The sequence below is a fragment of the Podarcis pityusensis genome, assembly GCF_964106645.2.
Source record: "Podarcis pityusensis genome assembly, chromosome: 5".
Taxonomy (NCBI): Eukaryota; Metazoa; Chordata; class Lepidosauria; order Squamata; family Lacertidae; genus Podarcis; species Podarcis pityusensis.
The window spans coordinates 6520291-6547383 of NC_138032.1; the positions used below are offsets into that span (position 1 = coordinate 6520291).

At 41.9% G+C, this 27093-nt stretch overlaps 1 protein-coding gene and 2 long non-coding RNA genes across 4 annotated transcripts in view; 2 read left to right on the forward strand and 1 right to left on the reverse strand.

Moving 5' to 3' along the window:
• LOC308478525 overlaps positions 1 to 7717 on the forward strand; it is a 164383-nt gene extending 156666 nt beyond the window's left edge. Inside the window, exon 3 of the long non-coding RNA XR_013987102.1 lies at positions 7635 to 7717. This is a non-coding gene — a long non-coding RNA (uncharacterized lncRNA). The remainder of the gene's footprint in view (positions 1 to 7634) is intronic.
• A 3767-nt stretch (positions 7718 to 11484) lies between these two features.
• LOC308478409 (cytochrome P450 2J4-like) lies at positions 11485 to 25977 on the reverse strand. 2 transcript variants are annotated; one of them, XM_081008114.1, is made up of 9 exons: positions 25709 to 25977; positions 22323 to 22392; positions 20800 to 20949; positions 20274 to 20434; positions 17121 to 17297; positions 15608 to 15749; positions 14407 to 14594; positions 13713 to 13854; positions 11485 to 13052 (listed from the first exon to the last, which is right to left on the reverse strand). In XM_081008114.1, exons 1-9 carry the CDS (start codon positions 25880 to 25882, stop codon positions 12862 to 12864), a joined length of 1395 nt encoding a protein of 464 aa, XP_080864240.1. In that variant the 5' UTR covers positions 25883 to 25977; the 3' UTR covers positions 11485 to 12861. The 2 variants fall into 2 exon arrangements, with proteins under 2 accessions (XP_080864240.1, XP_080864239.1); XM_081008113.1 differs by lacking the exon at positions 25709 to 25977 and adding an exon at positions 22988 to 23315.
• Positions 23470 to 27093, forward strand: part of LOC308478555 — a 31832-nt gene continuing 28208 nt past the window's right edge. Inside the window, exon 1 of the long non-coding RNA XR_013987148.1 lies at positions 23470 to 23906. This is a non-coding gene — a long non-coding RNA (uncharacterized lncRNA). The remainder of the gene's footprint in view (positions 23907 to 27093) is intronic.

The following is a 27093-nucleotide window of genomic DNA, read 5'->3' on the forward strand; positions in this document are numbered from 1 at the left end:
CAGAGGGAAACACCAAGGCAACATAAAATGTTGTTGTATTTTCAATTTGTAGGTTGTAGCAAGACTTCCTTTCCAAGTGCCATTAGTTTCACAGCTTTCTAAATGACTCTCTGAAGCTGATTTCACAGCCCTGGCCTTGTAATCTTGGAGAAAGTATTACCTGGAGATTAGCACTTACTGTAGGTGTTGCGTTTGCAAAGTAAAGGAAGGATTGAACAATACACACAGAGACTTGAACCAGCAAGACTCTAGGAAGGGTGCATATAATCGTGTCTCTCTGTGCTTGTCCGATGTGCAGCCCCTGGCCCAGGCCGTTTTTATTCACAAAAAGCTTTTTACAGAGTGTTCGCAAGAACCAATCAGGTTTCTTCTGAGCATTTCAAACAAACCTCAAGTGGGGACAAAGTTAAACTATAAACACTAGTTATCCATGCATACTTTTGGGGTAAATGAATGAATACTACAAAGGAGCGAATACAGTAACCCCGGAGGTCATAAACAATCAGTACACATGATAAGGAGGATGGCCAGGAGGACAACAATCACTATCACCTTCATGTGAGATCTGTTTCCTGGCCCTAAGATTAACATCCTAAGATTACGGGCATGGGTGAATTCTGTGTTGGCTTTGACAGTGGCCAATGGAGTCAGACACCATGCAAAATGAAAGTTCCTGCTGTGGACACTCCTAGCGGTATGCTGCATATTTGGTAGCCTGCCCAAGTCTGGAATGGATACAGGTCTAAATTGTTTGCCACGTATTAGGAGTCAGGGTGGTAGTAGAAAGCAGGTGGCTGTGCATAGAATAAACAAGACACAAAGTTTGTTTTAATCAGTTTATGATTTGATGATTCAAACACAGAGTTGGAAGGGACCCAAAGTCTTTGTTCCTACCTAGGTATTTGGTTAAATTGGAAATACTAGTTGTTGTTGTTGTTGCTGTTGCTGTAGTTTTGCTTGTTTACAATAGAATTGTCTAGCTGTTTATTGGTCATATTTAAATTATTTTGTAGTTAGTGTGTATTGTTCTCCTCTGTTTATTTTTATTCTGTGTTTCCCTGCTCTGGGATTGGAAACATTCAGTGAAAAGCAAGAAAGATTATATTGGAGGGGAGGGGAGTTTCCTTTGTAATATGACTTTTCCTTAGACCAGCAGAATTAAATATCAAATTAATTAACCTAGGACAAAATTCTCAATAAAATACCGTAATACGTGAAATAAAATAAAAACTGCTTCTTAACAGAAAAAAACAAACAAAAAAAAAATCCTAAGATTACCTATTAGAAACTACAAAGACGAAACTGCCCAGTCTTTGAGGACACAGGAGGCCTGCCTGTCTAAGTGTGTACGTGATTTGTGGAGAGCAAGGAGAAATGGGCAGCAGAGGCAAAAGGGCATGGAAAGGACATGAATGTAGGATCTTATGGGATTTAATCAGAAATTATCGTCAATATATCAAACCCAGTCAACACAATGCTTTCATCGTGGACACGATGGCTTGATGTATATTTTATAATTCCTCATGGTAATCCCATCTGACCCCTACAGTAGGCTTGCCATACATCAGGAAAAATCCTGACATGTCCTGACAGGAATCGGCAAAATGTCAGGGAACACCCAGATGTACAGCAACCCAATGAAAAAAGCTCAACAATTTCCTAAAAAATGGCAACCCTAGTTTACCGCAGAGATCCTTTAAGAAGATTTTGGTATTTTAGTTTATAATTTGTTTTTTATAAGTGCTTCTGGTTTGAGTGAAAAAGATTGAATAGCGCATGGAGGTTAGTACCTGTTGAGAGGCTGCTGTGAATGAATGCTGTGGTCTGTCTTTTTTTTTCTAATAGTATTTTATTCGTTTTTCATATAGAAAGTTACATTTCTTAACCTTGGTAACCTCAAGGTAAGATTACTGCAACTTGTTATACATAGGGTTGCCTCTGAAGACAGTTCGGAAACTTCAGCTAGTGCAGAATTCAGCGGCCAGGTTGCTCACCGGAACAAGAGCAGATTACATCGCTCCTGGTCCGGCTGCACCAGCTACCAATTAGTTTCTGGACCCAATTCAAAGTGCTGGTTTTGACCTAGAAAGCCTTAAATGGCTCAGAACCACAATACTTCAAGGACCGCCTCTTTCGATATGATCTTACCCAGACCCTGAAATCATCTTCTGAGGCCCTTCCTTGTGTTCCTCCTCCATAAGAGGTCCAGAGGGTGGCAACACAGGAATGGGCCTGCTCTGCAGTGACTCTCCATCTGTGGAATGCTCTCACCAGGGAAGTTCACCTGGCAAAACCTTCCTTTTTAACTAGTTGATTTCACTGACATCCTATGCCCTTTTAGAATGTGGTTCTTTTTTGTGGCGGGGGGGTGTTATTGGGTGGTTAATAATAATAATAATAATATTCCAATTAACAAAACAATTAGAATATAGAATTTTTCCATATACAGTCATACCTCATGTTACGTTTGCTTCAGGTTGCACGTTTTCAGGTTGCATTCCGCAGCCACCCAGAAGTACCGGAAAGGGTTACTTCCGGGTTTCGCTGTTCACGCATGCGCAGATGCGCAAAATGATGTCATGTGCATGCTCAGAAGCGGCGAATCGCAACCCGCACGTGCGCAGATGCGCAGACGGGTGTTGCGTTCTTTTCAGGATCCCATTCGCAACCAGAGGTACCACTGTAGAAAGTTATATTTGTTACTCAATAATTATATTCCATTTCAACAAAACAAGTACTGCCCTCTCACCCAACATCAATGCTTATAACTCGAATTACATACAATTGCATTTTAAAGTTCCATTTTATCTAATTTAACACTCTCTAACATGTTTCTTAACCCCTCACTGATGACAGTGAGACTGAGGATAGGCAACAGCCACAGAAGCAGCAGCAGCCACAGCCACAGCTGCCGCAACAACCCACACCCACTGATGAAGGTCCTGATCCTGAATCTGAGACTGAATCAGATGATTCAGAGGATTTCAAGAGTGCGAAAGCCTCTATGCAACCCTCTGAAAGCTCTGATCAAGCCTACCCGAGAAGAATGGCAGATGAAAGTAATGGACTATATGGAATTGGCTGAGATGACCGGCAGAATTCGAGACCAGGGAGAAGGGTCGATGGAAGAAGACTGGAAAAAATTCAAAATATATCTTCAAAAATATTGTAATATAAAGGAATGTTAGAAAGAGGTTGGAAAAAGAATATTAGGTCGTTTTGGCAGATATGATATAATGGATTATGTAAAAATGAGGTATGGAAATTGATGAAATAGAGGAGGATTAATTACAGTATTGAACGTTAAAATAAGTAAATGAAAAGAAGGTTAGAAGGATTTGCTGGAAATACGATTTGGACTAGAATACAAAGCTGGGGGTGAGAGGAGGTCACGGAAATAAGTAAAGGGAAAAAAGGTTAGGTAAAGGTTTAATTTTTGTTTTATTTTAATGTAATGTATTATTGTATTTTTTGTTAAGTCTTTTTCACTGTTTGTTTTTTGTTATATGCTTATTTTATTTTGTATGGATGTTCTTTTCTTTTTTGTAATCTTAAACTTGGAATAAATATCATTTTTTAAAAAAAAAAAAAAGCTCTGATCAAGAATTGGAGGAACCATTGTTCACAATAGGTCACTTTTCTCCTAAGAAGGAAGAGGAGAGTGTTGAAGACCTACGGCTAGTTCGCAGGTCACAAAGAGCCACTAAAGGCAGACCTCCAAAGAGATTTGCTGATGAATTTGCTAAAACAGCAGTAGCAGCTGTTAAAAGCTCCAAGAAGGTATTTGAACCTTCAAGTTTCCAAGAAATCCAGGCTTTGGATTCAAAGGATGCTGAGCCATGGTTAACTGCCATGAAGGCTGAGCTTGATTCCTTGGAGAGGAACAAAACATGGGAGCTAGTTCCAGTAGTTCCAGGAATGAAACTGTTTGGAAGCAAATGGGTCTTCAAAGCGAAGACAGATCAAAATGGCAAGATAGTCAGACACAAAGCCAGATTGGTAGCCAACGAGTCAAGTTTATTTATAGGCACGAACAAGCTTATGGTTTCAGTTAATTTTTCTTGGCAGTTTCTTAATCTTAGTTCCTTAACTGTACTATGCGTTCCTAACAACTTCAAACTGATTATTCCAACTATCTATCTGACTCCACCTAACAATTCCTCTCATTCTCTCACCACACAACTCAACCAACCCACAGACTATTCTCCCTCCTCCTTCTTCAACTCCCAACTCTCAACTGACTTTCACACAACTCCCACTCTAACTCTAACCCCTCCTATCAGTTTCTCTCTGGCCAATCACATCACACTCATTTAACCCTTTCCTTATGACCCACCTAGGAGGCAAACGCCACAGGTGCAAACCTATTACACTCACTTGGTTATTGCTCCTGCTCCAGCAATTCCAGGAACTGTATTCATCCGGTTATGAGAGTTTATGGTTTCTACTGCAGCCTTGTTGGCATTTTATGGAACCTTTTGCCCCAGAGAATTGATGGCAAGCTGCAAGTCTGATGTCTTTGGCACTGCTTTTTGGAGATGTGATCACCTGTCAGACTCAAAGGGTTCTCTCCTCCCCTGGCAGCATCAAGGATCAAAGAAGAAACAAGAAAGTTCGTATTTTGTGGGCGTTTTATTCAGCAATTGTAGAGCTAGACAAACAGCTCCGTCTTAACTCCATAGTAACGTTGCTCACTCTGAGCCCTCCCCTTCCTTCCCCAGCAACAGCCTGTGGCTCTATAGGAGGCTTCAGGAGTCCATTGTCCTTGGGCCCTTTGCTCTTGAATTCTGAGTCAGCGACGAGTGCAAGCTTCTATACTGTCCAAGGAACTCTCTGTTGGCAGTTCTCCAACTCCCCCTCCTTTGCCTAAGACAGGGGTCAGCAAACTTTTTCAGCAAGGGGCCGTTCCACTGTCCCTCAGACCTTGTGGGGGACCGGAATATATTTGGGGGGGGAAATGAATGAATTCCTATGCCCCACAAAATAACAACAACAACAACAACAACAACAACAACAACAACAACAACAATTTATTTATACCCCGCCCATCTGGCTGGGCTTCCCCACCCACTCTGGACAGCTTCCAACAAAATATTAAAATACAGTAATGCATCAAACATTAAAAGCTTCCCTAAACAGGGCTGCCTTCAGATGTTTTCTAAAAGTCTGGTAGTTGTTGTTCTCTTTGACATCTGATGGGAGGGCATTCCACAGGGCGGGTGCCACTACCGAGAAGGCCCTCTGCATGGTTCCCTGTAACCTCACTTCTCGCAGTGAGGGGACCGCCAGAAGGCCCTCGGTGCTGGACCTCAGTGTCCAGGCTGAACGATGGGGGTGGAGATGCTCCTTCAGATATACTGGACCGAGGCCCAGAGATGCATTTTAAATAAAAGGACACATTCTACTCATGTAAAAACACGCTGATTCCCGGACCATCTGCGGGCCGGATTTAGAAGGTGATTGGGCCGGATCCAGCCCCTGGGCCTTAGTTTGCCTACCCACAACCTAAGATCTCAAAACTTGGCAGCTCAGCATTCTGCTGTAAAACAATCCTGTCTCCCTCTTCTCTGGAAACTACATGGGAAGGGGGGCTGATCTCCCCACTCCCACTCCTCCTCCAAGGGAAGCAGAGGAGAAGGAGGGGCTGGTTCCCAAGCCTCTTCTGCAGTCCAGTCCCTGGCATTGGCCCACAGGGGGGGTGCTACTGCATTGGAGGCAGTCTAAGACCAACCAAAGAGGTTTGGGGGCTATAGTTAGCCAGTTTCCCACACCCTGTCTTTATAGAGTGGCAACCATTAAGGGATACTTGTTAACTCAGCCTGCAGGCAACTTAATTCATGTTTATCAGTCCCCACTTCTGCAGTATCCTTTGCTGTCTCCTGTTACATGTGCAAAGAATGTTGTTGCTGGTCTTTATGCTTTTAGCATTGCTTATTGTGGAGCTTGCATTTATTTTGCCAAAGTTTGTGTCCTTTCTTCATCTCCTCATTTGGATGGGGCTTCCATGTTCTGAAGGAAGACTTCTTTCTTCTGATAGCTTCTTTGAATCACAGAATCATAGAATTGTAGAGTTGGAAGGGACCCAGGGGTCATTAACCCCCTGCAGTGCAGGAATCTCAGCTAAAGCATACACTTTGATGTCGCTTGTTAAGCATGCTGGCAACTTCTTTGCCCTGGTGGTACCTTTCCTGATCTCTCGTATACATTCTAGCCAAGTGTCTAATATTGTGGTTGGGGGGGGGGGGACTCCCCAGCATCTGAACATAGTATTTGGCCTTATGGCAGATCAGACCATTGGTCCAGCCAGCTCAGTTTACATGGACTGGGGGTAGATCTACACTCTTGGTTTTTAACACTAAAAAAGAGAGTTGAGGAATGGTTCTGATAACCATATGGCCATATGATGTTCTTTTTGAAACGTTAATAATGCATTATTAACATGTGACACCAGAGGGCGCTGCAAGGCAACCCTGTCCAGAAGCTCAGTAGACCTTGTGGAAAGTAAGTGAAAGGAAACCATAGGTTTTATAATAGGTTTTTGAGACTTGTCTGTTTTTTGTTTGTTTGTGTTTGTGCTATAACCTGCATTTGGTTGACCAATAAAATCTGACGATGATAATTATGAGCTTCTGCATGTCATGGAGAAAAAGGATAGAGAATTTGCCCTTTTCACAGCTGCAGCACACTGGGTCAACATCTTCACTGAGCTATCTACTGAGACCCTAAGGTCTTGACCCTGATCAGCCATCACCATTTCAAACCCCATGAGTGTATGTGTGAAATTAAGACTGTTTTACCCCAGCATGCATCACTTTTACACTTGTTTGCATTGAATCCCATTTCCCATTTTACCACCCATTCACTCACTTTGGAGAGGTCCTTTTGGAGCCACTCACAATCTATTTTTCTTTTAACTACATTTTGAACAATTTATATAAATCCGGAGTGGAGTCCCTAAAGTGGTTGGATAGTGTCTTGTATGCCTCCTTCTGGCAACTCCTGCTGCAAGGCTGGTGCTAAATGTATTGGTTTGGTCGTTTTAAAACCATGTCAGTGAGGCCGAGAGGGAGGTCTTGTTGTCTGGGGAGCCCAGGACCTCCATACACACTACCCAGGCTTGAACAATTTAGCAGCATCAGCTAAGCTTACTCCACCCCAGATAGTTTTTTGTTCTATTCCTAGTTTTCTCAAGTTTGTTATTAAACCTTTTTTTAAAAAAAAGTATTACTATGCTTTGAAATAATTTGTAAATAACCTTCCCATTGATTCTGTCTCTATTCTGTTACATGTTCACTCAAACATGCCCATTACATATTAATTCATAATAGGCTTATTTTGTCCTAATCTAATCCAAATATGGTGCTGGAGGAGACTCTTGAGAGTCCCATGGACTGCAAGAAGATCAAACCTATCCATTCTTAAGGAAATCAGCCCTGAGTGCTCACTGGAAGGACAGATCCTGAAGCTGAGGCTCCAAGACTTTGGCCACCTCATGAGAAGAGAAGACTCCCTGGAAAAGACCCTGATGTTGGGAAAGATGGAGGGCACAAAGAGAAGGGGACAGCAGAGGATGAGATGGTTGGATAGTGTTTTCGAAGCTACCAGCATGAGTTTGACCAAACTGCGGGAGGCAGTGGAAGACAGGAGTGCCTGACGTGCTCTGGTCCATGGGGTCACGAAGAGTCGGACACGACTAAATGACTAAACAACAACCACAATCCAAATATAAATAGTCTCTCAGAATTGACAAGGGCTTGAATATATTGCAGAAACCTCTAAAAACTAACACCCTATAGACATCTACACTGTGCAAGTATTTCAGCCTTATAAATGCACCGGCATCTTAAATATACAATTGCTCATAACTCGCTATCTAAGCACTTTTTTAAAAAACCTGCATAACATTAATTCCACACACCTTCCCATTATTTGTTGAAACTAAAATAAATTCTGTAATCCTATAACTACTCAAAGTCCTTAATTGCATATTATAATTGCAACACACACTTAGTAACACTTCTGAGCCATGATACATTACACAATCTTATAATTATACTAGACAATTCCAGAAGCTCCTTGTTCATATTTTGTTTAATAGTATAACCCACACATTATATGTGATTAAATAAAATTCCAGAAACTCTTTTTTTTATTTTAACCCTCCTGTTACATTAATATTCAGATCGGAGTCCATATTATCATGGTAATCCAAATATACTGCTGATCTCCTAGTTTAACTGTATCCTGGTTTAGCTCTATCTGCATTATTCAAGCTTTCATAGAGAATCATGGAGATGGAAGAGACTTGAAGGCAGAGCTGGCTCTGCCATTAGGCAGACTGAAGTCCTTAGGCAGAAGGCCACAAGGGGGCAGTCAGTGCCCCACCACTAGTGCAGAAACTGTGCTGGTATTGGTGTCAATTTCAACCAAAATTGGATGAGATCTTGCAGAGCTCACAAGATCTTGTATGATTTTGGTGGGATCTCACCCAAATTAAGCAAACTCTCGTCTGAAATTCGTACTTATGTCAGTGCCATTTTTTTGCCAGTGGCAGAGGCAGCAGGGCTGGCAGAGAAGTGGCACCATAATCAGCAGGTATTGGCAGCAGGGCAGGACTTGCTGTTTTGCCTCAAGCAGCGAAATGGGATGCACCACCCCTGCTTGGAGGTTGTTAAGTTCAACATCATTTGGAGAGATAACAGGTCTGAAAATTAACAAAGATAAAACCAAGCTCCTGGTAAAAAACATGAATGATGAGAGTAAAAATAAATGACAAAATATCTCAGGTCTAAAGATCGAAAAGAAGGTTAAGTATTTCGGTGTATGGTTAACAGTGAAAAATACAAATCTATATAAAGATAACTATTTGAAAACCTGGGAGGATATGGGGTAGAATAAAACTTTCGTTGCTGGGAGGAGAGTTGACCATAAAGATGAATGTATTACCAAGAATGTTTTTTTTTTTGTTTTTTTTTCCAATCAGTACCAGTGATCGGCAAGACAGATTGCTTCAAAAAATGGCAAAAAGGTATTTCTAAATATATCTGGCAAGGGAAAAAAACAAGAATAAAATATAAAATACTGATAGACACGAAAGATGGAGGAGGTTTTTCCCTGCAGGATATGAGATTATATTATGAAGCATCTTGTCTGTGCTGGTTGAAGAAATGGTTGCTATTGAAGAATCTGCATATTTTAGATTTGGAAGGTCATGATAATATTTTTGGTTGGCATGTTTATCTGTGGTATGAAAAAGTGAAAGTACGTAAAGGTTTTACAAACCATATACAGTGGTACCTCGGGTTACATACGCTTCAGGTTACATATGCTTCAGGTTACAGACTCTGCTAACCCAGAAATAGTACCTTGGGTTAAGAACTTTGCTTCAGAATGAGAACAGAAATTGTGCTTCAGCGGCGCAGCAGCAGCAGGAGGCCCCATTAGCTAAAGTGGTGCTTCAGGTTAAGAACGGACCTCCGGAACGAATTAAGTACTTAATCCGAGGTACTGCTGTAATTAGGAAAAAATGTATAGAATATGGGACAGATATAAAAATTTATTGGAAACTAAAACACCACTTTGACTTTCACCTTTGAAAGCCATAGCAATGGGTGGGGGGGGACATGATGGAAAGTTGGGTGACTTATAGAAATTTAGTAAGAGAGGAGGGTGGAGAATTTAAATTAAAAGAGTTTAAGGATTTACCAGGAATGTTAACAACATGGTTACAATAGCATCATGAAATATTTAAAAATGATATGAAGTGGGGGTTTGGGGGACAATTATCACAATTAGAGAGAGACCTGTTAAATTGTAATGTTAAAGTAATGTCTAAAATGTATAAGATGTTATTGGAATGGGAGACAAAGGATGAACAAGTGAAATCTTCAATGATGTACTGGGCAAGAGATGTTGGTCATAATATAGAAATGGAAGCATGGGAATGATTATGGAATACGGATATAAAATTTACAGCATGTTATGGTTTAAAAGAAAATTATATGAAAATGCTATATAGATGGTACCTAACACCTAGTAGGTTGGCAAAAAAAATGTATAAATCAAAGTCAAATAAGTGTTGGAAATGTAAAGAGAAAGAAGGCACCTTTTTCACATGTGATGGTATTGTAATAAGTTTAAAGCTTACTGGGAAATGATATACAGTTGTAGCCTGGTTCTCGAATGTAATCCATTCTGGAAGTCCATTCGACTTCTGAAAACATTCAAAAACCAAGGCATGGCCTCCGATTGGCTGCAGGAGCTTCCTGCACTCAAGCAGAAGCCAAATTGGACATTCAGCTTCCAAAAAACGTTCAAAAACCAGAACACTTACTTCCATTTTTTTTGGTGTTCAGGAGCCAAAACGTACGAGTACCAAGGTGTTTGAGAACCAAGGAACGACTGTATAATTAATTCAAAAAGATGTTTAAGTTAACATTCATAAAGAAACAACAACAACGAAAAGAAGCTTTTCTCTTGGGAATTATAGGATTAGAACTACCCAAGCAGTATAGAAATTGATTCATGCATGCGACTACAGTTGCAAGAATGTTATTTGCCCCAAAGCAGAAGGATGAAGAGGTCCCGATGAAAGAAAATTTGAAACAGAAAAGAATGGCGCATACAGAAATTGTGAAACTTACAGGAAGAATAAGAAATCAAGACAACAATTTTTTTAGAAAGGAATGGTAGTTGTTTATTGAATATTTATAAGCTTTTAAAATATATATGAGATATATACTAGAATAGACATATAAAAGAATAAGTTAAGACAATTTGGTGCATGCAGGAAAGGACCGAAATAAATGAAAGGAACTGCAGAGGGGGAGGGAGTCGAAATTGAAAATGTTTAAACTTGGCAAAATATGATGTATATAAATGAAAATTATAAACTTCTTAGCATCATACATTCACCCCAAAGGCACACTCCTTCAAGCTGCAGTGGCACAAGGGAAAGAATGAGCAAGGCCTTTGGGGTAATTCAGCTTTGGTACTGAGACTTGCATCTTGGCTTGAACATGTAGGAAACTCATCTTGGGCATGCCAAAGGTGGGGACAGGGTAAACTGCTTAGATGCAGAACTGGGAGTGTGCAGGAGGAGAAAGAGGAAGGCCTGAAGAGTTCTAATAGGCAGGAACATAGATGAAATGGGTGTGAACAAGTCATTCTATTGCTGTGACTACTAACACCTCCTCAGATGTATCAGTTGGAAGCGGAGCAAGAAAGATGCTTCAACACTGGAGCATTAACGAAACGTAGGTTTCACTCTCACACAACCCAGACACATTTGCTAACTAAAGCAAAATAGGAAGATAAGAAGAGCCCCACTGGATCAGACTAACCAGATGTCTAGGGGGTGCCCACAAGCAGGACATGAGCACAACTGCACTCTTCACACTTGGGATACGTAAGCTTGGGTCGCCATTATTCCGTCCTGAGACTTCTCTCTCGATCTGGATAGTATTCAGCAAAAGTGCACAAAGCTCTCATTCATAGATTTATTGAAGAGAATCAAGGCACAAATAGAAATATTAATCATATTCCAATAGGATGAAGTTCTCTTAGGAGTTCATGGGGTTATGTAAGAACAAATGAGTTCACCCTTCTTTCTAGGTATGCAAGCACTAGACCAGGGGTATCCAAACTTTTTTCAAAGAGGGCCAGATTTGATGAAGTGAACATGCATGAGGGCTGACCAAAGTTGCTGAGCTTTTTTTAGGATTGAAGTTGTTGACCTTCTTTTACGATCCCCCCCCCCCCAGGAAATTAACTGCCACAGGGGCTGGATTAAACCGACCAGCGGGCTGGATTAAGCTACCCGGCCAGACTTTGGACATGCCTGCACTAGACTGAAACAAAAGAAGAAGGGAGTTATTTTACCTCTCTGGGAGGCAGACCCAATAGGAACTAGAATATTGCTGTGCCTACATTTCTCAACCTGCCTTGAGGTTTAAAAAGTGGGGAGAGGCACTATCTTTTCTAAAAGGGGCAGTGTTGTTCTTCCTTCTACCTAATACTAATACACAGATAAATAGCTGACCCTTGTGGGGGGCAGAACAGTCATAATGCTGCTGTTGTGACAGATCTGATGAAGTGTGCAGTGCACCACATTACCCAGTTTCATGGAAATGGTTTTAGCTTTAATGGCCCAAGGATGTGGACAAGACCCTTGCAGCAGTTCAGCCAACTCCATGCTCTGTTGACCCTTGCCCATCATGGCTTATTCTGGCTAGCCAACAGGGGTTGGCTGGGTGGCTGAGAGTGTGGTTAATGCATCGTTAGACAAGAAAGGTAATGGTGTAACTACTCCTTAAAAAGGGGGTCTATGAGAACTACTGCCTAGTCACTACTACCTCTTTTGGAGGCAACATGCTCGATTCCGATGCCAAACCATTCACATCCATAATCAACAAAGTTGTGTCCTGTTTGATCCCGATATATAGTTATTGTCCTGTCCAGTTATTTGTTGCTACTGCAACAATGGGGTCACAGCGCTTTGGCCTGCAAACTCTACTACTGATATCTTTCAGGATGTAATTCATCGCCTAAGAGAGCATATGCAATCTCCTACGAGCTGATAAAATAAACCATAGCAACAATTTTATTCAATAAATAAGCATTCCTAGTGTTCTTTGAAAAGCACAAACTGATAAACATCTGGTTTTAAACATCACAAGAAATCTGTACTGAGTACTTGTGTATGAACAGCAAACAAAGAAGAAGAACTGTATTCGGCAACAGAAATTGATTTAGCAATGTATTATATCGTAGGTCTAATGCAACTTTTGATAGAAGTTCCACCTCAGAGCAGAACCGAGAAATTTATGGTAATAAATAGGCTGCTCAAACTGTGTTGATAGTTTATGATGCCCTGCTGCGAGGAATGGCAACGAGTTTATAAGAATGGGGATAGGTTGTCAGTCCAACTTTGTGCTGTTCACTGGATTTTTTCACACCACTTGGCAGCTGGAAGATGAACGCCCTCAACAAATTGCTGAAGAAAATGAAGAGTTCAATTCTTGCAAGCTGCTCCTCCAAGCACACAGAATCCACTGTGGAAGAAAGAAAGGAAAGGCAAGAAATTAGTAATGCCTATGGAGCCTTATTCTCCAGGTACATCTACCATAGACAACAACTAGTTTTGACTCTGGGTAGGGAACACAGGTTGGGAGGTGAAGCTCCTTTGCCACTACCCAAAGTGTTCCATCAGCAGCTCCCCTTGTTATAACTCCTGCTATCTCCACACCTCCTTTTTCAACTTTGGGCTGCCATGGGGGGTGGGGAGGCTTGCTTTGGCCCACAAGCTCATAGAATCATAGAGTTGGAAGGGACCACAAGGATTGTCTAATCCAACCTTCATGCAATGCAAGAATCTTTTGCCCAACACGGGGCTCAAACCCACGACCCTAAGATTAAGAGTCTCACGATCTACAGACTGAGCTATCCACCAGTAACTGACGGACCCCTGGTGTATAGAAATGTGAAAGCAAATCTATACTGATAAGCTGGGAGACTTGAGGCCTGAAAGCACTATGAGTAAAGACTCATAAGAGTAATTCAGTGCCCAACGATCATGAGCAGCATGACCCCAAAGCTATGAACAGCAAATAATCATCTATTCTTTGGAAATAAAAACCTTACAGAAGCATCTGCCTCTCTGAAACAACCCAGCAACTATAAAAAAATAAAAAATAAATCACTGCTACATTTACCTGAACCAAATAGCAGAAATTCTCCCCTGGCCACAAAATTCCCATCCTTGTCCAAAAAATGATTTGGGTTGAATTCTTCAGGGGTCTTCCATTGCTTATTATCAAGAACAGCAGAGTTCAGATCTGGGTTAATAAAAGTTCCCTGAAATGAATGAAAATTGACTTAGAATGCATCCAGACCAGCGCTATTCAGGTTGTCCCTCTGTCCCAGGACAAATCTTTGTGCACTTCTTAGATACCCAAGCTTCATCTGCGTGGTAATAAAAAGCATATTCAGGGAGATTGCCAAAAAGCTAGGGAAGAAGAGTCCTGTTGTGAAACCACTATGGAAAATATTTCAGCAAGAATAAACTGAAAACACATTATTCGCTGTTCTGTTTCAAATCCTCATTCTTGAATCTGGCACAGATGCTATGGCCATCAGTGGAACCAAATGAAGAGAGTTTGGTGTTAAGGCACTGTTCATGCAGTTTTTCTTTTGAAGAATGTGGGGCAGGACAGGAGGAGAGTTATTTTAGAAAGAATATTAACCCTGGGTCACTGCAATACCTTTTTTCAGGGGAAGGGTTATTGAATTGCTTGCCCTTCAGTCTATGCATATATTGAATTGCTTGCCCTTCAGTCTATGCGCAGAAGCTTCTGCATTACTCCTTACTCATGGAATATGGAGTACAACCGTATCAATTTTCCTTACCCTGGGCATGAGAAATCCAAAGATGTTCACATCCTTTGCATATTGTCTGATGATCCTGAATAAGGAGGCATATTTTAAGCGTTGGATCTCGTGAATCACAGCACTGGTGAATGGCATTTTCTTCCAATCTTGATAGCAGACTGACTGAGAGGAACCCAAAACACCTTCCACCTCCTTGTGGACTTTCTCTGATGAAAATGGTGGGAATGGAAACTTTATTCTGGACGCTTTGCTAATATTGCCTGAAATTGTGCTCTCTTTTTTGTATTGCTTCTAACAATTACGTTAAAGAAACCTGAAAGGCAATTGAGCTATGGGGTGAAGTGGAAAATCCAGGCATCTTAAAGGAAACTCAGTGGTGCTGAAATACGCTTCAAAATATGGTTGTGTTCCTATGGACCTCAGTTCCCTGTATATGCAGTTGGATTCCACTTTGACAGAACTGACTATAGATAAAACAGGTTTTTTTTACATACAGTCCAAAGCTTGGAGAAATTGGAACCATCTCATTTTCACAATTCCTTTAGTCAGAAATAGAAATGGAAGTTGGAAACTAGAGGGAGATTCTGCTACAGGGTGTGGGGTTGAAGGAGAGGGGAGAGAGAGCTTGAGTCAGAAAAATAGAAGAGTGGATCTTAGTTTACCTATCCTGAGTAAAGTGGAGAGAATTTTTTTCCCATTATCCCAAATCAATGGACATAGGAGCAGGTCTGTCTGTGTTATGTACTAAGCTTGGATCCTAGAACAATAGGCAAGTAGGATCCTAGAATGCAACAACTGATTGGCCTGCAAGAGAAGACCAATCAGGCTCCAGGAGGGAAGCAGAATCAGCCAATCAAACGGGACTCATTGTGTAAATAATGTATATAAAAGCCTGAGGTTTGGGGGGAAACTCGGTCACTGTTTTACAAGCTGCAATAAAGAGCATGAAATCACTGCAGGACTCTGAATATATTTCAGTCTGGAAACTCCAGAACCAGGGCAAATTGCAGGGGACCTGGCAAAAAGGAAATCTGAGCTATCCCTCTTGTTTGTACATTAAACATGGCCTGTTGGTTCACTGTTAAGATTCTTAACTCAGCTGTTTCTCCATACGGACGGTTGAAAGTAGATAGAATCTTGTCATTTTTCTTCATATTTCATAAGGCCTCACACCCTTAACCAAAACATTGCTGCATGAAAGGCATCGCACAGGACTCACCTTGGATATCTGGATGAGTTGCCATGAGGAGCAGCGCCCACTGCAGAGTAGTAGCGGTTGTCTCTGTCCCTGCTATAAAGAGGTCAAGTATACACTGGGCCAGGTTCTCTGCATTATAGACAGAGTTGGGGTCACCTTGGCTCTGTTGATGGCAGTAGAAAGATGAAAGATTATTTGTAACAAATTGCATCCTGGCCATCCCAGCATGACAGGTGAGCATGAAGAAATCCTTGCATGCAGTTCTGTACCTTAATTAGTAATCCCACATTGACATTGAAGGGGTGGGTGGGTTAAAAAAAGGACATCTCAGGCATCTTCCTAAAACAGCAGACAGTAAAGCAGCAGTTCTTCCCAAACATTTTGAGATTATGAGGAAGTAAGTGTGGAGTAGATTCATGCATATCAAATCTGGGTTGCTGAGGATCTTTATGCACACAACTCCCCCCCCCCCCATGTGCTGGGGAAACAGGGTCTTCTTTTTGCAGAGCCATGGAACAGAATGGAAGCAGGAAAAATGAAATTTCTTGTGTTTTAGATTAGTTCCTTGTAAGGTTAAGACATCAGTGTTTTATTCTCAAAGCCTTTTCTCTGGTTTTGCCTGAACCAACTTTCGATTTGGATCCCCCTGGACCCTATAAAGTGGATTCTGGGATCCATCTTTCTCAACTTTCCCACTGAGCTCACAGAAACCTGTCCCTATGGAGCTCTGCTTAAAGATCCTTCCTCCCTTTAAATTTTTTAGAACTGGTGGGAGTTCTAAGTGGAATTTGAGTTAAATAATAGATAAATTTGCCGCTCATTCTCATTTTCTCAACCTTAAGTTTGGTTCTCCACATTTCCTCACTAGTTTGCAAATTTCTTTTTTTTAAAAAAAAGTTCACATGAAATTCCATCAGCATCTTAGTGCTAATTTCTCTTAATAAATAAGTGTAATTTTGCCTAATGTGCACTTTTCTGACATTCCCCCCCCCCACACACTAATATATACATTTATATGCTCACTATCCTAGTATATGCATTTTTGTACCCATTACTTTGCTGAAGAACTGCACTGTAAGATTCAGAGAAGTGTTGATTTTGAAGTAGGCTGCATTTCAATTCGCTTAAAGGGAAAGTCAAAATTGTAAGAAATAAATTCACATAATCAGGGTGAATAAAAAATATTATCTTTTCTGCAATCTCAGAACATGTTTTAATTTGGAAAGGAGACTAATCTTTAGTCCTTTAAATATCATAATTACACAAAGAATGTATTTGAATACCCTTGACCATTCAAGCATATTTGCCATCAAACATATGAAAAAATTTCTTTTATTATTCTCAATGCATGCGCATGTGGGGTTTGTAATCCACTTTACTAGCTAACAATAATCTCTGGGAAGTGCCATTGAGGGGGGACTGAATGCAAATATTATCAGCAACCCAGAAAATCCTGGTGGTTGCCTTACAATCCTTGCAGGGAATGTAATGGCTCTTTGAATTAACCATGTTCACATACAAAACAGATACTTACTTTCTCCATTTGAAGTAGATAGAAATCAGTGAAATCCTGTGGCTCACGTAGGAGATGATGTTCTTTATGCTTCTTCATCTCTTCCTTTGCAAATAAAAGCACAAACTCCCTAGAGGACAGAGCCTTCTTGTGTGGCCCTGGAAGACGCTTCAGGACCCAAGGGAACATTTCACGGAGCTTTGAAGAATATAAAAACAAAATCCAATAATTACCATGAAGAAGCCAAGTAACATGTTCCATGACCCAACTTCTTTTGGACGCCTGTTTGTTATCATGGCTGAGATCAGCCTCTCCTAACCTGCTGGCATCCCGGTATCTTGGAGCTCAGTGAGTGAAACACCTTTTTCTGATTCCCATATCCACCAGTTTACTCTAGTAGAAGTTGTAAATGAAAATTTGGCATCGGAACAAATCACTCTCTCCCATATTTCTGGTACTATAGTAGTTGTGGGAACACTGGTATTTGTGGCATTCCCAAAACATGCAAATTATATTTATTAATAATATATAAGAGCAGGATTTTATTCTACAGGATTCCCATTGCATTTGGGCAGTACCAGCACTAACCCATAATATCTTTATGGCTGTCTAACGAACATACAGAGAACCTAATCCATTTACCCTGGATTAATTCAGGATTATGAGGATGTAGGGCCGCCTAATATGGAAGGTATCACAGCTTCCCTCCCTACCAGCAATCTTGCTGCCCATCTTCCACCTCCAAGGGAAGAGAGTCAATGGAGTACTGTCCATTTCCTAATCTCTGGGTGAGGAACACACTGCAGAATGTGATGTTATCCTTCTCCTTTTATCACTTTCCCTGAAGTTCACCTGCAGTATTGCAAAGCAATAAACTTGGTTTAGCAGATGGAGGAGGATGACATTACTTTTGAGGATGTCTCCTCCGCACTAGAGACAGGCGAGGCCTCTGGATGCACTATGGCATTTCTTGTCTCTGAGCTCCTCCCATCAGTCATTCCTCCTCTGGTCACTGCTGTGGATACACGACCTGACGGTCTCCAAGCACTGTGATCATCTGCAAGGGATTCCTACAAAAGGTGTGTGAGAGAGTGATGTTGCTTGCCTTCATGTCTGATGTTTGCAGATATCTTTGTAGCACAGAGTTGGTCTGCCAGATGGCCTGGTGCCTGAAGCCAGCTCCCCACAGAGCACATCCCTGGGGATTCTGCCATCTACGTACATGACCAAGCCAGTGTAGACGTCGCCAAGACAGGAGTGCAAGCATGCTGGGAATGTGGGCTTCAGATGCAGAGTAAATTGGAATGTGTTGTTGTTGTTTAGTCGTTTAGTTGTATCCAATTCTTCGTAACCCCATGGACCAGAGTACGCCAGGCACTCCTGTCTTCCACTGCCTCCCACGGTTTGGTCAAACCAGATCCCTGGTTTTTCCCATTCTATTGTTTTCGTCTATTTCTTTGCATTGCTCATTTAAGAAGGCCCTCTTGTCTCTCCTTGCTATTTTTCAGAAATTTGCATTCAATTTCCTGTATCTTTCACTGTATCCCTCGCATTTTGCTTGCCTTCTCTCCCCCGCTATTTGTTAGGCCTCGTTGAACAGCCACTTTGCTTTCTTGCATTTCCTTTTCATTGGCATGGTTTTCATTGCTGCCTCCTGTATAATGTTACGAGCCTCCATCCATAGTTCTTCAGGCACTCTGTCCAACAAATCTAAATCCTTAAACCTGTTCCTCACTTCCACTGTGTATTCATAAGTGTTTAGATTGTATCTTAGTGGCCCCGTGGTTTTTCCTACTTTCTTCAGTTTAAGCTTGAATTTTGCTATAAGAAGCTGATGATCTGAGCCAGTCAGCTCCAGGTCTTGTTTTTGCCGACTGTATAGAGCTTCTCCATCTTTGGCTGCACATATCATCAATCTGATTTCGATGCTGCCCATCTGGTGATGTCCATGTGTAGAGTCGTCTCTTGTATTGTTGGAAAAGAGTGTTTGTGATGACCAGCTTGTTCTCTTGACAGAACTCTATTAGCCTTTGCCCTGCTTCGTTTTGAACTCTAAGGCCAAACTTGCCAGTTGTTCCTTTTATCTCTTGACTCCCTGCTTTAGCATTCCAATCCCCTATAAGAAGAACCTTCTTTGGAGTCATTTCTATAAGGTGTTGTAAGTCTTCATAGAATTTCAGTTTCTTCAGCACCGATAGTTGGTGCATAAACTTGGGTTACTGTGATGTTAAAAGGTCTGCCTTGGATTCGTATCGAGATCATTCTATGATTTTTGAGATTGCATCCCAGTACAGCTTTTGCCACTCTTGTTGACTATGAGGGCCACTCCGTTTCTTTTACGGGATTCTTGCCCACAGTAGTAGATATGATGGTCATCCAAACTGAATTCGCCCATTCCTGTCCATTTTAGTTCACTGATGCCCAGGATGTCAATATTTATTCTTGCCATCTCATTTTTGACCACATCCAGCTTACCAAGGTTCATGGTTCTTACATTCCAGGTTCCTATGCAATATTTTTCTTTACAGCATTGGACTTTCCTTTCGCTTCCAGGCATATCCGCAACTGAGTGTCCTTTCGGCTTTGGCCCAGCCGCTTCATCAGCTCTGAATCTACTTGTACTTGTCCTCTGCTCTTCCTCAGTAGCATGTTGGATGCCTTCTGACCTGAGGGGCTCATCTTCCAGCGTCATAACTTTTATATGCCTGTTGTCTTTGTCCATGGAGTTTTCTTGGCAGGGATACTGGAGTGGCTTGCCGGTTCCTACTACAGGTGGATAATGTTTGGTCAAAACCTTCCACTATGACCTGTCCATCTTGGGTGGCCCTGCACGGCATAGCTCATAGCTTCTCTGAGTTGTTCAAGCCCCTTCTCCATGGCAAGGCAGTGATCCATGAAGGAGAAACTGGAATGTGTACATAGCCTAAGAATGTTCATTAGTTAAAATTAACCCCATCTTTCCTTGAAAGAACCTAATGTATGGCTCTCAACTTTTTTCATATCTCTGTGAAATGGGTTAGACTGATGAATAGTGTTTGCCCCAAGGCTGAAGGGGCATTTCAGGTCAGGTTCCCTTCATCTGTGACCAACCACAGTGTCTCTCTGAATGCTAGCAGGAGGCTAGGGCTCTGGGAACACCTGTGTGACTCAGCTGGAAAGAAAAAGTCTACTTACAGCATAAATGAAGCTACCTCCACATTTTAAGGCAAGATCAATAGCTTCAGTGAGCTTCTGGAAATTTCCGTCTTCAGCAGAATACCGATGTCCAAAAGCCATAGCGCATACCACATTGCACACTGAATTAGTGATGGGTAACAAAGGGTCAAATGGCTGCCCTGCAAGTGAAGATTTTTGCAGCTATATGAAGTAAAGACATCAATCCTGTTCTCATGATAATACTAAGAGTAAAATTTCATAGTGGGAGTAAAGAAGAAATTTTCTTAACATATTAAAAAGCAACTAAAATGCATCAAATTCTGCTCCAAAATATGCATAGATTGCAAAGGAAACAAAGCAAAACCTGGAGACTAAGATATCTGCCAGCATAACCATTTTTATGATTATTATAATCATGCCAGTCATTTTAATGGTGCTTTTAATGGTTTTATATTGCTGTACACTGCCCTGACACTTTTTGTGAGGGTGGTGTTAATATAAATACTCATATGAACAAATAAAATCATCTAGTAGTATCACATACCTTTTACATGGGCAAAGGTACCCACAAGCTGATGGGCCTCCTCTTTTATATAGTGCTCCAACCCTTGCTTCCTCATCGCCAGCTTCTTCATAACAGACTGCCCAATCTGTCTCTGCTGCTTCCAGATGCGTTCATTGGAAAATACAAGATCTGAGACCATTAAAAGTATTGTATGAAATGCCTCTTAGAGATACGATATTCAAGCCAACTATTCACGGAATACAAAGACCCAAAATTCTCTGCCATTTGTTGAGACGATGGTTAGCAAAGTTTATGGCATAAGGACTAGCTGTTCTAAACAAAGTAGACACAGTCCTCAGCTGCACCTTGGTTTCTGCTGTCAATGTCTACCACCAAGGCTGTAACATTCACCTGTGGGGATTCACCTGGCTTTCGTTTTGAAATTATAATTTGGAAAGCATGCATCTGGTGATGACTGTGGCGTCACTTGCAGGATTCTCACCCTAGCTGCACTTGACTTGCAAGTTACGAAAGTAACTATTGGACCTTGTCTCGTCACTGGAAACCCAAGGATCTTAGGGGGCACAGTGTCTTCCCCCAGCCCTGGTTTGTTTGACAGCTATAGATGTTCCTCAAACAAGACTAGCCACAGAAATGCATGCTCTGATAACCTCCTGTTTGGATCACTGCAGTGAGATCTGCGTGGAAATTGCAGCTAGTGAAATAGGCAGCTTGGCTATGAGTCACTATATTAATATTTTTTTATAAATTATAATAAATTATATAAATTATAATAAACTAGTCAGAGCCATGTTACATCTGTTGTGAAAGAATTGCATCGGCTGCCGAAACATATCTGATCCAAAAGCCAGGTGTTACGAATAATCTAGAAAGCACTGAATAATCTAGAGACCTTTCCCTGTATAGTCCTGCCCTTGAATTAAGACCTCCTGGGGAGCCATCCTCAGCATTCCACCCAAAGGTACGATACCTTTGGAAATAAGGCATGGGTGGGCTTTCTGTGTGTTGGCGCTTGAGATCCTCAGCTCCCTAGCCCATGAAATTCAACTCCCTTTTGTGTTGCTCTCATTCAGATGCCAGTAGAAAACATGGCTTTTTGTGAAGGCTTTTGGTAACTAATATTCAGCTGAGAAATGTTCACGATTTTGGGTTGGGTGTTATTATTTTTGTTGTTTAATTGATATTGTAGCTGATTGTGACCTGCCCTGAGATCTTCTGATTATGGGTGGAATATAAACAAAAAAAACCCCTTCAGTTGTTAGGGATTCTATCACAGGACCGGCTTAAGGAAGCATTTCCCAACTTATAGGTCATGACCCACTTTTGTATTTGGGTCATGCCCTTTATAAATGAACCCCAAATAATTACTTTTAATATTTAACAGGTATGATGACTACTACTTATACCTTGCAATTAAACCTCTTACAACCTTCAACAGAACATCGGGAAGGCTCAGGTCTTACATTTTAACACTTGGGAACTGCTCTCTTAAGATGTCTCTGGAGAGAAGACCAGTAGACTTCTTCCTTGGAACAACTTACCCTTTTCATTTGCTACAGCTCTAAGGAAAGGCATCACAGGTCGCTCCGTGTTTCCATTTTGTTTTGTCCACTGCCATTTGGATAAAAAGAGAGGAGAGACATTAGTCACACAGTTCTTTCAGGTTAGTTTGTGAACTTCAGGTTCTCTCACCTAGTCTGTGTCTTCTGGTTATATCCAGTTCTCTTTATTCATGGCACCAAAGTAGGATACATAATGGTAATCTGATTTTTGATACAGTGCATATCCATGCATGCTTGTAGGCCTGTTCCATCATACGCTTGCAAGGTTATTGTCAGTTTCTGCATGGCTTTATTCAAAAAGCAAAGGCTCTTCCATGGAAAACTGCCCCAAGTTTTCATATCCTTATTGTGTCTGCTAACCTGCTAGTCTGTTAATGTGGGCTGGGTGTTTTTAACTGGAAGGCAGAATAAGATGAAACAGTGGGGAAAATCATGTTTGGTGATGGTTGTTTTTAACAAATTCAGATCATACCTTTCTAAAGCAGATTTGCCGCAAAGGTCAAAATATATGGCAACCATTTGTATTTGTTTAATTTGCACAAGTAGGCAAATAGTAGATTGGGAAGTGGAAATCAAATCAAACTGTGATCCAATCTAAATCTGGCACACTCCTATTAGTTATAATAACAACAACAACAACACACTGATGATCCCAGTTCTGGATGTCCTGCCATCTCATCCAATGGAAATGGAAATAAAACCAGAAGGAAGAATGATTGCAGCAACATTCTGTTGGAAAACTTGCCCCCTCGGGAGAGGCTGGCCCCTCTCCCCGGCTCCCAGGGCTTGTTTACCGGTGATCTACCCTGGCTGGCTTCCCCGCAGTCCAGGAAGATCTTGATAGGCGACATCTCCCTGCGTGGAAGATGCACACCCCCTTTGCTCCTTGCATACCAGCAGGAGAAAGAAGAAAGTCAGAAAGTCTGTTTCATCTACGGTTTATTTCTGACTGTACAATTGTACAAAACATGTCCGATCAGTTCAGTCTCCTCCGAGCAACTGCGATAGACTTTCTTCACAAAAGCAACAGGAAGGTCTCATATTACACAAAGAACAAATCCCTGTGAACTGCCCTGTGAACTGCCTGGTGCATCCTTTCCCAGGGCTAGCCACATCATGTGATGTAAACATCGAGCTGCTTGTTTACAGTTGCGTAGTACTCATATTCCAACACATTCAGGGTTACAGCAAATTACAAGTTGTTCCAGTTGGAGCTGCTCGCAAAGAATGTAGTTGCTCCCATAGCATTAAAAGACACAGCAAAATGAAGTAATCAATTCGCTTCAGTTGTGCCCGGGCTTGAAATCTAACTTGGAATATGAGCATTGTCTCACTTGGCATGGAGCATCACCTCCAACTTCTCAATTCAGCTTCAGTCTGTTTGACCTCATCCCTTCACCCAGGGCTTCCAGAGATTGTTTGAGAACAAGGCAGCCACACCTAAGTGCTTCAAATCTGGAGGCGACGTAGACAGCCACTCTTCTTTTTGCCTGGCCCCACTGGCCCCACTTTTGCCTGATCCATCCAGCCACTCCTATCACTACCTGTATACCTGGACTGCTAGTAAGTCGTGAAGTTGTCTGGCTGCTCTTTAAATAATTTGAATTTCCCCTCCATCCCTAATCATCACATTCCCCTACTTTTGCTAACAAGACATTCCTCTGTGGGCTGCTGGCCATTTCCCCACATTTCCCCCTTCAAACCACTGTTTTGTACAAGCCTGGTATATCAGAAAACTATCTCGGGGGGGGGGGACTGTCTGTGTACACACAGGTGAACAAATCCATGTGTACATGCCCACAATGGACCTCAGGTTTCCAGAACTGAAGGAGGGTGGGCTACTGGTGGGGCCAAGCGAGACACACACTGCTTTTTAGCATACTGTTTTGTGCAAGTCTGATATATCAGAAAACTTGCATCTCCTGCCCCCCCCCTTCATAAAAAAGGTCTGTGCACCTGCATACATGCCTAAAAGGGACCTCAGGTTTCTAGAATTCAGGGAGGGTGAGGAAGTACTAACTGAGGGGAGGGAACAACAACATACAGTGTGAATATATTCATTAAGAAGAGCTTGTGAGCTGTGCCAGAGGATCTGCTGAAAGGAGAAGTATGAAGACTTGGTTTGATGGCATAGCAGCATCTAGGGTATACTTTATCATGCATAAAGTGATGTTGCAAACAGATGGGACAGCACCCAGAGATGCCTCTGCTCTTTGTTTTATGCTGCCTACTTTGGTAACACATTTGATGTTTCAGCCAGCTGTGTGGTAGGTTTCTAATGGGTGTGCCTGGTAACATCACTAACTGGTAATCCATCTCCCTTTGGGGCCAACTGCTAGCAGCTGCTTGAGTAATGCTGGTGCAGCAACATTTTGAAACAGATAAATGCATCAGCACATGTGTTTATGAGCTTATATGCCTCCTAGCTGGAAGTTAAAGGGAACACATTGTTGTGGCTCCACTGGATAAGCTTCTGAGTTGAAACAAACACACTGATCACTAGCTCCTGATAAATTGCTTAGCTTTTTTCTTCCCTCTTCTGAGTTTTCTGAGCCACTCTCATTGTACAACCTCATGTTTCATTGTAAAGTTTTCTGAGCCACTCTCATTGTACAACCTCATGTTTCAATCCTAGCATGCCTACATAGCTAACCTTTCCTGTACCTTTAAATTTTTTGAGCAAGAGGGGGTTTGCCCATTTGGCATTGGTCATTCATACTGTGAATCGGATTTTAAAGTACCGGTATTTGCGCATTTCACTTTTTATCTGGGCAGCTGAAAAAAGAAGAAGCCTATTTATTCTCCAGTCTGAACTAAGCTATCAGATTTTCTGTCCCTGAATCTACCCACAAGTGTGTGAGAGTGCACTGGCCTCTGAAGACACTTCAGAGGTCTTTCTGTAACTCAAAGATGCTAACAAGAAGTCAGTTCTTGAGTGTGCCAGACACTTTCAAAATGCCTTTCAGGTTAAATTCGTTAGAGTACCCAGCCCTGGCGAGATGCTTTTCTTTGATGACTTTCCAATGGGCAGAGTGTTGGACTGGGATTGGGGAGAAGCGGGTAGAAAGCACAATTCTGCCCCAGAGCTCACTGAGTAACCTTGGGCTAGTCTCTAGCTCTCAGCCCAACCGCAGGGTTGGTGTGAAAATAACATGAGTGCTTAAACTAACTGCCTTTGAACATCCGCCATGTCCTGGAAGACTGCACCCTTAGTCTCCTAGATATCACATACTGATTTCCCATGTACAATTCATGCCAGAAGATTTCACAAAGACCATAGTTAACCACAGTTACCACGAGAAGAAAATAATTCATGCTTCGCTTCATGAATTCTCCTTCTCAGCCAATTATTTAGAAAGAAGTACCTTAGTGAATGTCTCTTGATAGAGCCTGATCGCAGTTCGCCACATGCTTCCAATGGCAGGAAGTGGAAGGGGCCCTGGAGGGAAGCGTCTGCGTGACCACCAGAGCTGTTTCAGGAAGTACAGAATCAAAAGACCCACCAGCAGAGCAATCAAAAATAATCGTATGCCAAACATTTTCCTGCCTTCTCTTTCTCACTCTGTCACTTGTCTCCGTCTAGCACTTCTGGCTGTGTAGGATGCTCCTTCTCTGTTGGCTTTTAATTTACATAGACATATACTTGCAACACCCTTTTATACAGGACAATAAGGCTAATGGTCTGAGACCATATAATAATAGTTTTGGAATGAAGCCTTCCAGGGATTAATTCAATGTGAACCATTTATTTTTATTGCACCACCAGTATGGTTAATTATAGTATGTGGAACTGTAATAATTGAAGGGAAGAGAATAACATGAAAGGCTGTCATCAGCCAACTGTGGGCTATCACGGGGCCAAATTTGTGCAGGAATATTCTGAAATTTTTATTATGTTTATAAAGTATATATGATGTTTCTATAAAGTATATATGAGGTCTTTGCATTCAATGTTATAAACTATATTCCAACTCACAGATGTAAATTTCAGGGGGGGGGGCTGCAAATCCACCCTTGAATTTCTCTCAGGGAGCTCAGCCCCACCCCCAGGCAGCAGCTACTAAGAAGCATACTACTAAGTGTGCACGAAAGCTCATACTAATAACAAACTTAGTTGGTTTCTAAGGTGCTACTGGAAGGAATTTTTTTATTTTGTTAAGAAGCATATTGTTAGAGTCGCATAATGAACTTGGTTAGAACAGCGGCTGCAGCAGCACAGTACTACCCCATCTCTCTGTTGTGTCATACTACAATTTCCATGGTCATCCAGGGGCACTGATCCTGCTTTCCAGTATTTGTTTATCTGTTTGTTTATTAAGAATTTATACTCTGCCTCACATGATGGCTTGGCCCTTAAACTTGGCTCCAGGCCTGGCCCACCAATGAGGCAGAGTGGTGACACCGTCTTGGGCGTTGGAAGTCCCAGAGGCAAGGCATTGCCCCCCTGAACACCCTGCCGCCTCAATCGCTGGTGAAGTGGCGGCAGCATCGGTGCTGATTTCTGGTGAGATCTCACGAGATTTTGTCAAGATGTCGCTAGAAATCTGCAGCAATGCTGGCACTGCTTCTTCACCAGCAGTGGAGGCGGGTTAGGTGGTAAAGTGGTGGCAGGGTGCGGCAGCTCGATCCGTTATGCCTCAAGTGGCAAAACCGGGTGTGCCAGCTCTGCCTGACTCCATCCCCTTTATGTGGAGAAACAGACTGCAAAGCCTCAGTAGGGCCCAACAGACTGAAAACTGAAAAGCAGTCT

Coding starts and splice junctions, on each gene's coding strand:
- LOC308478409 (XM_081008113.1), bottom strand. CDS start 23,194: ATGTCGCCTATCAAGATCTTCCTGGACTGCGGGGAAGCCAGCCAGGGT. Junction 17,298..20,273: donor GAGGTAGCTTCATTTATGCT/GTAAGTAGACTT, acceptor TATTCTTCAAAG/CTCCGTGAAATGTTCCCTTG. Junction 13,053..13,712: donor ATTTCTGCTATTTGGTTCAG/GTAAATGTAGCA, acceptor TTTCTTCCACAG/TGGATTCTGTGTGCTTGGAG.